The sequence below is a fragment of the Monodelphis domestica genome, chromosome 2 (assembly GCF_027887165.1).
Source record: "Monodelphis domestica isolate mMonDom1 chromosome 2, mMonDom1.pri, whole genome shotgun sequence".
NCBI classification, from domain to species: Eukaryota; Metazoa; Chordata; class Mammalia; order Didelphimorphia; family Didelphidae; genus Monodelphis; species Monodelphis domestica.
Genome location: NC_077228.1, coordinates 345,252,849 through 345,265,364, shown reverse-complemented (window position 1 = coordinate 345,265,364; position 12,516 = coordinate 345,252,849). Strand labels below are relative to the sequence as shown.

General features: G+C 34.3%; 1 protein-coding gene across 4 annotated transcripts in view; it reads left to right on the top strand.

Moving 5' to 3' along the window:
• The window catches only part of RNGTT (RNA guanylyltransferase and 5'-phosphatase), a 331,943-nt gene extending 319,956 nt beyond the window's left edge, over positions 1 to 11,987 (top strand). For 3 of the 4 annotated variants that reach the window (XM_007484310.3, XM_056818579.1, XM_001376428.4), the window contains 2 exons: positions 7,606 to 7,729; positions 11,131 to 11,987. In XM_007484310.3, coding sequence (XP_007484372.1) covers positions 7,606 to 7,729; positions 11,131 to 11,294 — 288 coding nt within the window. In that variant the 3' untranslated portion in view covers positions 11,295 to 11,987. Of the gene's footprint in view, positions 1 to 7,605; positions 7,730 to 11,130 lie in introns of those variants that run through there. The other variant, XM_056818580.1, reaches the window with a different exon arrangement.
• Positions 11,988 to 12,516: the final 529 nt, after the last annotated feature.

Below are 12,516 nucleotides of genomic sequence, written 5' to 3'. Positions count from 1 at the left end.
TTTTGAGGAAGAAACAATATTTGAACCAAGATTTGAAGGAATAAAAGAATTTCAATAGAGATGTGAAAGTATATTATACATGTAGAAAATGTTATAAGTAAAAGTAGAAAAATACAAGATATGTGCTAGATATAATGAGTAGTCGGGGTGGGGGTGGGGAAGTAAGAAGGCTCACTGGATTGAGAATCAGGCTTAGAGAAAGGAGATCATGGGATCAAAACTAGCCTCAGACACTTCCTAGCTGTGTGACCCTGGGCAAGTTACTTAACCCCCTGTTACCTAGCCATTTCCACTCTTCTGCTTTGGGTCCAATACACAGTATTCATTCTAAGACAGAAGGTAAGGGTTGTTTAAAAAATGAGTAGTCTGATTGGAGTGAAGTAGATCACATGTGGGGAAGAGTGATGAAAAATAACACTATTAGAATATTCCAAGCAGGTGATTGTGAGTGTGCATACTAATGTGGTGCTATTGCAACTGAAGTACTAACATAGATAGAAATGATCTTTCTTAATATTACTGCCAAAAGAATTTCTAACATTCCCATTACCTTTCAAAGAAGGTATAGACATTTTTGATTGGCACTACCATTTGTTTCCAACTTTATTTCACCCTCCATGCACACTGTGCCCCAACCATTAGGGAGATACCATATTCTCTTCCTTTATGCTTCTGTTCCTATTATTAATTCTTCCTCAAATGCTTTACCTTCTTTTTACCAGTTGAATCACTATTCATCCTTTAATCCTGTGTTACCTTAATAATCCTCCCTGATTATTCCTTTGTTTTGCAACTCTCCAAAGCCATTATCTGATAAAGCTGGATGTTATACTTATACCTCTATGAGACTATAAGCTACAGGAGAGTATGGACCATGTTTTATTTAAGGTTTGTATCTCCTCCAATGTTCTTCAAATTGTAGGTATTGGATAAATATTTGTTGGATGGATGGATGGATGGATGGATGGATGGATGGATGGATGGATGGATGGATGACAAAATTAGGGAAGTCAGAAGGAGAGTACACACAATAATCCTTGTGGGCTTTATTTCATTCTGCCTCATTTGTTGCATTATTTCCTCTGTCTTCATCCCTATTTACTAGAAAATAAAGATATCTGCATGAAAACAAGATTTGTTATTTAAGATTACATAATCTACGTACAATATCTTTTCCCTTACTCTTAACTCTTTAGATTGCATTATCAAAACATAGAATTACAACATCATTTCAGATTTACAACTGGTCAATTCCAAATTTAGCTGTATTTAAGGATGAAAATCACAGAAATTGTAAACAGGATAAATTTTAACTTATGAATCTGGCTTTAATTTTCAGTCTTTTAAAAGCCAATAACTCTTTAGATTGTTATTCAGTTTTGTCCAAGTCTTCATGGCCCTGTTTGGGGTTTTCTTGGCTTAGATACTGGAGAGGTTTGTTATTTCCTTTTCCAACTCATTTTACAGATGAGGAAGTGAGGCAAATAGGATTAAGTGACTTTCCTAGGATTACACTGCTAATATATGTCTGAGGCCAGATTTGAACTTCCCAATTAATTTTCTTTACTCCAAGCCCATCACCCTATCCATTGTGCCACCTAGCTCCTCTTAAAGTAAAAGATAGGATCTTTATTTTGTTTTGTTTTGTTTTGACAATTTATTTATCTTAAAGTTTTATTAAGTGCTTACCATTTGTAAAACTGCAAACTTTAAAAAAAGGAACACTAAGAGTATATCTTCCCTCTTCCCTACTCAGTGAACCTTCCTTTGTAACAAAGTTTATGCTTTAGAAAGAAAAAGGAAAACAAAACTGCTCAGCAAAACAACCAACACTTCAACCAATTCTGACAAAATATTCCACACTTAATACATTCCATAGATGAAGGAAGGGGGAGATGAATTTTTATGGTCTTGAAAATTTTGTGCAAGGGTTGTTTTCAAAAAATAATCCGTATTTTTAAGAGAACCCAAACTGTTTACATGGGTCTTCAGATATAGGATACTTTCTTAGAATAGCTTTAATTTAAAAAGAATTCAATGTGTAATTCTACTGGGTAATCTGTCTCCTAATCCACCTCAGAATGTGCAGGCATCTATATCTTAATTTGTCCCTAAAGTTAATTTATCTGGGGAAATCTCCCTTCCTTAAGCCATTGCTTCATTGCCCAAAGCATTAAAAGTACAATCTTTTAATTAAGAAACTAAAACTGATGCTATTATGGAATGAAAATATTACATTATGGAGGACTCTGACTTTCTTATTCTATAAACAGAGATTATAAAGTGAAAATGATTTTAAAATTGAGATTCTGCCTATCATCATGGTATTATCTGAGAAACTGCTAAATTAAAAATTTCAGATCATAGACTATAAAACAGCAAGAGACCTTAGAGATTATCTAATTCTTTTATTTCACCAATAAGGAAATTGAGAGCTATGTATGTAAGTGACTTGTCCAAGATCCCACAAAAAGTAAGCAGCAGAAACATATCTTTGAACTTAAAATCCTTTTCTTTTTCCATTCTACACAGCATCAGTCTTCTGCCCCTTCTTGAACCACAGTGTTAATAAAATCTGTCATAGTATCTGTAGGAGTTATTGGTCAAGGACAGGATCTTGCATACTGCCCTGAAAATTTATATTCCTTTGAGCTTCAACTATTTTCACATTTATCAGAATTTCACTAACCCTTAGTGATTAAGAAAGCAGACTTTCTAAACTATAGAATAATTTTTTAGAAATTTAATTCTATGTGTTTAACTAGCTTTTATTAACTAAAACTAAGCTAGTAGGGTCATTAGGGATTCTAATGTAGAATTATTATTATTATGATGATTATTATTTTAATAAAAACCCTTACCTTCCATCTTGGAGTCAATACTGTGTATTGGCTCCAAGGCAGAAGAGTGGTAAGGGCTAGGCAATGGAGGGGGGAGGGGGGGTTGTTAAGCGACTTGCCCAGGGTCACACAGCTGGGACGTGTCTGAGGTCAGATTTGAACCTAGGACCTCCCATCTCTAGGCCTAACTCTCAATCCACTGAGTCACCCAGCTGGCCCCTACTGTAGAATTATTTTAATAAATGGGTAAAAAAGAAATTGTGAATTTAGCATGTTGCTAAATAGTTTAGCTTCTTTAGCCTTTCTTCACCACAACTTGCCCACAGTAATCTCTCCCTCTGTTTCATAGAGCATACTGTTTCTACCATTCTTCCAACAATTATTTAATCCCTTCAGTTTCAATATATTTCAGGCCCTCAAGGAGTCATAGATTTTGCTTCCTAAGAGATACTAGTGATCATTAAGCCCTATCCTTTCATTATTCAAGGAAGAAACTACTGACCAGAGAGATAATTTACTCAAAGGCAGTAAACTGCAGAACCAAAATTTGAACCCAAGTCTTCTAACTCCAAATTCGTTTTCCTAACTTATAGGTCTGCTCACTACTCCTTCCAGAATAAAATAGAAAATTATCTGTTTGGTATTCAAAGCCCTTCATAACCTAGCTCCCTCCTGCCTTTCCAATCTTCATTATACCTTTCTCCCCAGCATGTACTCTCTGATCCAGTGATATTGAACTCATTGCAATTGTAGGAACAAGATGTCTCATTTTGTGGCTCTGGTTATTTTCGCCTTCTATACATTATACCTAGAACATTCCCTCCTCAACTTTTCCTCCTTGCTTTCCCAGCTCCTCTTTTAAGTCCAAACTAAAATCTCATCTACAAAACCTTTGCCTACCCTACTAAATTCTAGTGCTTCCCCTTTCTTAATTATTTCCTTTTTTATCTTGTACATACTTTGCATTTTACACAGTTGTTTTCTTGTTGTGTCCCTCATTAATTAGTTTGTGAAGTACTTGAGGGCAGGGGCTGTCTTTTCCCTCCTTCTGTGTCTCCAGCATTTAGCACATTGCCATTTAATAAGTGTCCATAGACTAATATTGGGGGTTTTTTTCACTTACTGTACCACATTTCACTCAGATGCGTAAAGAATTTTAAAATAAACTTAGCAGTGTACTTGCTGAAGTGCTTAATAAATTCTAGATCAAGTGGATGGGATAGAGAGGATAGTTCCCTTAATGTGGATTTGGTGCTGAGTGAATGGCTAAATAGAGTGTATTCATTAAAGCATCAGCATCAACATGGATGGAAGTCTCCAGTGGAATACACTTGAGATCTCTCTGTATCCCTCTGGCATTAAGCCTTTTTTTTTTTTAAATTATAAAGACATAAATGGTATATTTGTCAAATTTACAAATGATACAAAGTTTTGGGAAATGGCCAATATGTTGTTTGACAAAGTCTTGATGCAGAAAAATCTCAACAAGTCAGATTTAATGCAATGAAATATAAAAGTGTAATATAAAATGTAATAAAAATATCAATTGCCCAGTGGATTGAGAACTAGATGGTAGTTCCTGGGATCAAATCCAACAGCATATGCTCCCTACCTGTGTGAACCTGGGCAAATCACTTAATTCCCATGCCTACCCATACCACTCTTCTTCCTGGGAAACAATACATAGTATTGATTCCAATATGGAAAATAAGGATTATTTTAAGTCCAATATAAATGTTCTCTATTTTAAATTTTTAAAAGAAAAAATATAAAGTTCTGTTTTAGTTTTCAACATCATAACTATTACCCTCCAAAATAATTACTTGTCTTAGGCTGAATTAAGAGAGGTATGATTTCCAGAATAAGGGAGATGGGAGATAATTGTTCAGCTATACTCTGACCTAATCAGGCTATATTTGAAGTATTGTGTTCACTTCTGGGTGCCATATTTTAAGAAAGACATAAGATGGAGATAGCATATAGATTTCTGTTAAGATGGTAAGGCATTGTGCCAAGCATTGTGATTACAAATACAATTTATTAATAAACATTTATTAGGCACCTTCTATTTGTGGGCCACTATGCTAAGCTGGAGATGTTAAAAAAGAAAGAAAGAAAGTCCCTGCCCTCAAGGAGTTAACTATTTAATGGGGAAACAAAATGAAAAGAGATTACACAAATGAAGCTGCCTCTAAGGGACAATTAAGAGATCATTAACAGAGGGAAGACACGGGAATTAAGTTGGGGGTTAAGCTTCCTATAGAAGGTGAAATTTTAGTTGTGATTTTAAGGGATTTTGAGTTTAAGGAATTTTAGTTGGGAGGTCACTAGTCAGGGGCAGAGGAGGGAGGGCATTCCAGTTATAGGGGATAGCCAGAGACAATGCCTAGAATTGAGAAACATAATGCCTTGTTTATGGAACATTCAGATCAGTGCACTAGATTAAAGAGTAAAATGCAATCCAGATTATGAGTTTAAATTAGTAGATTAAAATGTTTTGCTGTATATGGTTACATTATATCTTCATATAATCCCAAGAATTGGGGAAGGGCAAAAATTATGGAGGTGATCTTTTATAATAAAGAAATATCATGATTGTTTAAGTGATCTACATTCTGTATTAATTCCAAAGGATAGTAAATATCATTTTAACAAGAGCTATGTCCTTTCTCTCACCTTTCATTCCATCAATATAATGAAATAATTCCAAGTAATTGTAGTGATTAAACAAGAGAGTGTTTTGAAACTAGAATTAAGTTTATAGTCTATACTCACCATCTCTGAATTTGGTCCTTGTAAACTTCATTCACATTGTATCTATGAAGAGATATTATTCGATCTGTTAAGGTCATTTAAACTGCCTAACTCAATGGGGTACCATATCCTACTGGATTGCCTTCTGGTTAAAATAATGAATGTCAATTGAGATCGATGAAAGGGAATAATCTGCTGTTTGGGGACATAAAAATGTATCTGGGTCAGTGTAGTGGCAGGTGTTTGCATTCTGGAAAGCTCTGTCTCCTATTGCTAATGCATGGCCAAGTGAGTACACAGAGAGTTAATAATGCTGCTTAATTGCAGCAGTCAGATAGAGCAACACATAATTTATAGCTATTCTCAGACTGGGAACACAAGAGTGATAAACTGTATGATAAAGACTTGTAGAGATTGCTAGTTAGTAAAAGTACAAAGGAAGTAGTTAAATATCTTTCTCGCGAGATACTGATTTTTATAAAAGGCATATGAAAATTTTCTTGTTTTCTTTTGAAGCAACCTACCTTTCCAAAGGTCTTCCCTCCCTCCCCCGCCCTTACTGAATAATATTTGTGGTATCTGTAGAAAGACACACAAATGAGTATCATTTCCATGACTTAGCATAATAACTTTTATCTGGACTCAAAAAAACCCGGGGTCAGATCTTATATACCAACCCTGCCCTTTCTATCTCTGTGGTTTGGAGCAAATCAGTTAACTTTTCTGTGCCTTGGTTTCCTCATCTAAGAATTTTTCCATCTCTAAATTTTAAAGTCCTATAAATTTAGTTGCCTAGCAAAGAATGAATTCAAGTTCCTTTATTTATCTAAAGAAGTAGTAAATTGCAAGGTAAATAGAAGGATAAATATATCAAAGAATGTATTCACCCCATGGCTTAAACAGAAATGTTTTACCTAGCTGACAAACTCTTAATCTTTGGTTTTCCCTTTGAAGTAAGTGAGAATGTAAGCAAATCAATCTAGTATGAGCTTATTAAAAGGGAACTAATTAAATCAGATGATTTTTCAAGTGCATACATATCCAATTAACAAATCCATGGATTGAAAGTTTTAAAAAAGTTTCTTCCCTAGAAATTCCTAGGTAGGAGTTGAAGTGCTGGATTGCTGTAGGTACAGAGAAGAGAACATTTCAGATGTTATGATGCTAAATTATTTCAGTCTACCAAATTGTAAGGGAAGGGCATTACCCATGCAAGATAAAAATAAGATTAAAATTTTCTCATGAGTGGCATTTGATTTGAAAGTTCAAAAATAAGCTCAGGTTTCTGTTTATGAGGAGCTTCCTAGGAGTTCAGTGAAATATCTTTTGGAAGGTTTTTAAGTCTCCATGGAGACTTGCTAGCTTTAATGGTACATGATGTGATTGATATTAAATCTTCTATGATGAAAAGCCAAAATGGCAACAAAATTAAAATTAGCTTAATTTCAAAATTAACGCAAATTCTTAAATGGAATGGTCAGCTCAGAAAATAGTCTCTTGGTTAAAATTATCTGTCAAGCAAAAGATTAAGAGTCATATGAATTATTTCTCTTCTCAAATTTTTCCTTTTTTTTTTTTTAATTGGAAAAGGGAATTCCTTGGGCTTCAAAATGTGACTTTGAGGATGGAGGCCTTTCTAAAAGGTGATGAAACCCCAAAGTGCCTTCCTTTCTTAAACTACCAATGACGCAGACACAATGGAAGGGGTTTGTCCCCATGGTAACATATTTGCATTTGGCAAACCAGAAGTGGCTGGTTTTTCCTTGGTGGTATAATTGCTATATATTGACAGCAGATTTCAAAACTATTTATAAAATGTCGGCTAGATGAACATATGTACAAGGGGGATGCACACACCACATCACTAAGCTTGATTAGACATTTATGATGGCAGAGAACTAGGCATGGATTACTGAGGTGTTTTTGGCATTTCTTAATGTGTCTGTCACAGTGGAGGCACAAAGCTTTTCAAGCAATTTAAGACATTTCTCTCAATTCTCTTTTTAAACAGGTGACAAAAGAACTAAAACAATATGACAATAAAATTATAGAATGCAAATTTGAGAACAACAGTTGGGTCTTCATGAGACAGAGAACAGACAAAAGCTTTCCAAATGCTTATAACACTGCCATGGGTAAGTACAGTGTGGTAACCTTCTGGCCTCTGCTGACTGGTTAAGAAGAATATGGTTTTGGTTTGAGAACCAAGAATATAACTGTTTCTTTGTTCCTATTTACCAAGAGATTATCATATTTAAGGCCTTGTTTAGTTGGGAATATCTCACTAAAGACCAGTTTAAAGACCTTTATTATACTAGGTGATTTGTCCTCATTCTTCCCAGGACTACATTGAGCTCATGCACTCAGGAAAGATGTTTTGGCAGGATAACGGACTATACAAGTTGAATTTGTTGAACAAAAAAAAGCCATGGTAATTTCAGCTTTATTCAAAACAGCAAAAATCATTGTTTGCCCAGATGGGAAAGGACAAAATTAGTAGGGGAAAATGTAATTTCAAGCTCCTAAAATAGTTTTACAAACAATGGAGAACAAAGTAAATGAAAGCCACAAAATGCTGTCCTTTTACTATTGTGAAGGCTTTAAGTTCTTCCCATAGAATTTGATTGTTTTTGTAATTCAGAAAAGTGGATGTCATTTAAATGGGCAGCAGGGGATTAATTGAGGTTTATAAGGTAAATTTCTATTACTAAGAGTTGTTATTCTCAACTTCAGTTTTAGGATTTTTATAGTCTGTTATACTTGCCATCTAAAACTTTTAGGGCTGATAACCATTGGGTTGGGTGTAGCCCCACAATGAAAGATGATGTAGGTGGTGATGATGATGATGATGATGATTGTAATTAGCTTGTAAGGAAAAATGGACAAAATGACTTATATGGTTTATAAAATCAAACAGTATACTATCCAGTCTATCTTTTTAAAAGATGCTTTAGAGGGCAGCTGGGTGGATTGAGAACAAGGCCTAGAGACAGGAAATCCTGGGTTCAGATTTGGCCTCAGATACTTCCTAGCTGTGTGACCCTGGGCAAGTCACTTAACCCCCATTGCCTAGCCCTTACCACTCTTCTGCCTTGAAAACAATACAAAGTATTGATTCTAAGGAGGAAGGTAAGGGTTTAAAAAAAAAATAAAAAGATGCTTTAATAAATCAAAAATTTCAGAATGTGTGTTTTACTCTCATTTTCACCCATTGAACTGCTGAAATCACTCTCTAGTATTAATGACTCTAAAATACATTAATGCTCAAAAAAATTAAATTAAGGCTGATGCAGCATAGTAACGCTCTTATAAGTCTTTGGAAAATAAACCATTCCAACTTGAGAGATGAGTAAATATCTGTAGGAGATAGGGAGTCATGGTACAAAGACCACAACACTAAATAATCCCATTCTCCTGTCCTATCTGAGACTTGACACTTTCTAGAGAACAGTATTTCCATTTGCTTTTCTACCAAAATACCTTAAAGGTAAAGGAGTTTAAGAGACATGAAAACTAATTATTAACAAGTGTTTCCCTTTTTAAAATCAATTTTTTAAGATTGCCTAAAATGAGACCACCTAAAGAGATAACTGGATAAATAGTTGGATTATAAATACTATATTTACTATAAAAGAATAGAGGCTTTTTGAGAATAAGGGCTCTTTCTGTTGTTGTATTCTTTCTGTTTTCCCCAGCTTAGAATAGTGCCTTATACATGTTATAAATTTTTATTAATACTTCTACTCAATACATATTTATTGAATTAAATCATATTATTCATGTATTAAAAGATGAACTTTTCCCTAGGTATTACTAGTAGAAATTAGATAATGTGTTTAATGTGTTTTCTGGTTAGAATCAGAGTTGATTTTGAAAATGGGGATATATTAAGCCAACTATTTTCTTATTTTGAAGAAGAAAATATGAATACTAAGTTAATATAATATATTATAGCTTTATAGTCTTTTCTAAATCATAACCATAAATTTCTTTTTTTTAATCCCTTACCTTATTAGAATCAATACTAAATATTGGTTCCAAGGCAGAAGAGCCATAAGTAAGGTTTAGCTAATTGGGATTAAGTGACTTTCCCAGCGTCAGACAGGTAGGACATGTCTGAGGACAGATTTGAAGTCAAGTCTTCCTGTCTTCAACCCAATATTCTATCCACTGAGCTCTGCTAAGTAGCAAGTTGCTTTGTAATTCTGTTTTCTTTTTTTCTTTTTTTTTAAACCCTTACCTTCCATCTTGAAGTCAATACTATGTATTGGCTCCAGGGCAGAAGAGTGGTAAGGGCTAGGCAATGGGGGTTAAGTGACTTGCCCAGGGTCACACAGCTGGGAAGTATCTGAGGCCAGATTTGAACCTAGGACCTCCCGACCCTAGGCCTGGCTCTCAATCCACTGAGCCACCCAGCTTCCTTCTTGTTTTCTTTATTTTGAAACAAAATTATTGAAGCACTTTGTTTTTATAGCACATTCTTTTCCAAATATATCTCTCCTTCCTACCTAACAAGTCATCTCTTATAACTTAAATTTTAAAAAGCAAAAAACAAGCAGTTCAGGGAAAACTAATCAGCATATCAGTTGTGTCTGAAAGTATATGCTTTATTTACAAATGAATAATCAGACCATCACCTCTGAAAAAAAAGGAGAAAAATCTAGGTTTCTTAACTCTTCTGGACCCAAACCTGTTTTTCATAATTATGTAGCATTTATTTTCATTGTATTGTTCTTTACATTTTCATTGTTATCGTGTATATTGTTATCCTGGTTTGCACTTAGCTCTGTATCAGTAGTGTGTCTTTTCACAATTCTCTAAATTCTTCGTGTTTGTCATTTATTGTAACAGTCTAATGCCTGGCACATAGGAAGTACTACATAAATGTTAGCAGCCATAATCACTATCATGACTACTATGACACTGACAATGACAAATACTACTGCTGCTGCTACTACTACTACTAAATTAATATTCCATAACTTGTTTAACCATTTCCCAAATGATAAGCATCTCCCTTTCCCTAATTCTTTACTATCACACAAAATATTGCTATAGATATTTTGGCATATATTGACTTCTTTGGAGTATAAGAGTTTAGCCACTTTTTTAAAAAGCATAATTCCAAATTGCTATCTAGAATGATTAGACCATGTCCCAACTTTACCAACTCTGTATTATTATACCTATATTTCTTTATTTTCAATGACATTTCTATATTCTATATAGTATCCCAAATAACTTCTAAGGATTACCCCTTAGCACATGGTAAGCATTCAATGAATGTTTGTCAAATGAATGAATAATTACTCCTAAGCAAAATCAATTTAATTTTAATCCTCAAATTAAGTATTGTTTATATCAATTCATTTTCAATGCATCAAAACATACTAAAAATAATTTGTTTGGGAATGTATTGTTCATCTCTTCGTTCTTAGACACCTTATTTTACATTTTTCTCATATATATTCAACTATGATGAATTGACTTAATTAACCCTAAAACAAGCTGTTTTTATTTTCTTTTTTGTCCCTAGCTGTATGTAACAGCATCTCCAACCCAGTCACCAAGGAAATCCTCTTTGAGTTCATTGACAGATGTATGACAGCTTCTCAAGGACAAGCACGCAAGCATCATCTGGACCCAGATACAGAGCTCATGCCTCCTCCACCTCCCAAAAAACCACGTCCTGGCATCTAATTTCAGTGTTTAGAAAGAAATAAGTGGGAAAAGCCTGATATAACTTTACAGCTTTGTGACCAGAGGAACTAAAAAAATGGTGGGTTATACATTTGAGAAGAGGGAGGAAGAAATAACAAGAAAAACGGTATTGTAGCTGTCCTATAAATATTTGATGCATTTTCTCCAGTGCTACCATACATCATGGACTTGAACATTCTCTTTTTACTTGATAAACACAAGGTTACCTTGTAAAATCTGAAGTTTGAACTATCCAAAGGTTTAGATGAGAGTAGAATCAATGGAAAGAGGCCTTGTTTATATATGGATAACTTTCACCTTTAATTTATAATGTTACTAATCTGGAACTGTGAGTTCAAGAAACACTGTATTTTTAGGGACTTTCTTTCAAAAATATAAAGTTATAACCTTTTTCTTTTTCTAAGTGATGGAGTTTGTCTCATTTATCATAGATTTCCTACATTTCAGAGATTGATGTGTTTAAAAAAATAGTAGAATTCTTTGAGTATTATACTAGTAAAATGAGCTATACTCATTTTAATCCTATCTTTTTGTGGGAGGAAAAATACTTTAAAAAAATGAAACTTTAATGTTGTAATTAGCATCCTTTCTAAAGGAAACCTGTTGGGTATTTTTATCTGTTTCTGTTATTTGAACTCTCATATCTAATGTTTAGTGTGCCAGTTTTAGCTTTTCATTTTAAGCTTCTCCTTAGAAAGTAAGCACATACCAAATCCCTGTATGTAGGTCTCTCATTCGAGACTATTTCTAATGGCAGGGCTACTCCACCTGAACCCTCCACAGTGATAGCACATTGTAAATGACATTAAAACACAGAACTCACTGTGATATATGAGTGATAACCCATAGAAATGATCTTGTGTTAATTGCCCTGAACAAAACAGCTAACAAAATACCAGATGACTTGATTCCTCTGATTAGACAGTAATGTCAGTGGAATAGAATACTGTCATGGGAAAATGGTCACCCACTGCTATATAAGTGTAGAGGCAAACACTAGATGTTCATTGGAATGAAACATCAAGAAAACCAAGACATTTATTTTTATAACCAGTGTTGGCTATTCTTTACCAGTGACATTATTCTTGTGATAGATACCAAATGATTCCAGTAACAAACTGTGGATGTTTGTACTTGGGGCAGATCATTGAACCCTCTTCCACATATTCTGATCAAAGAGCTTTATTTTGATTGGCATGTG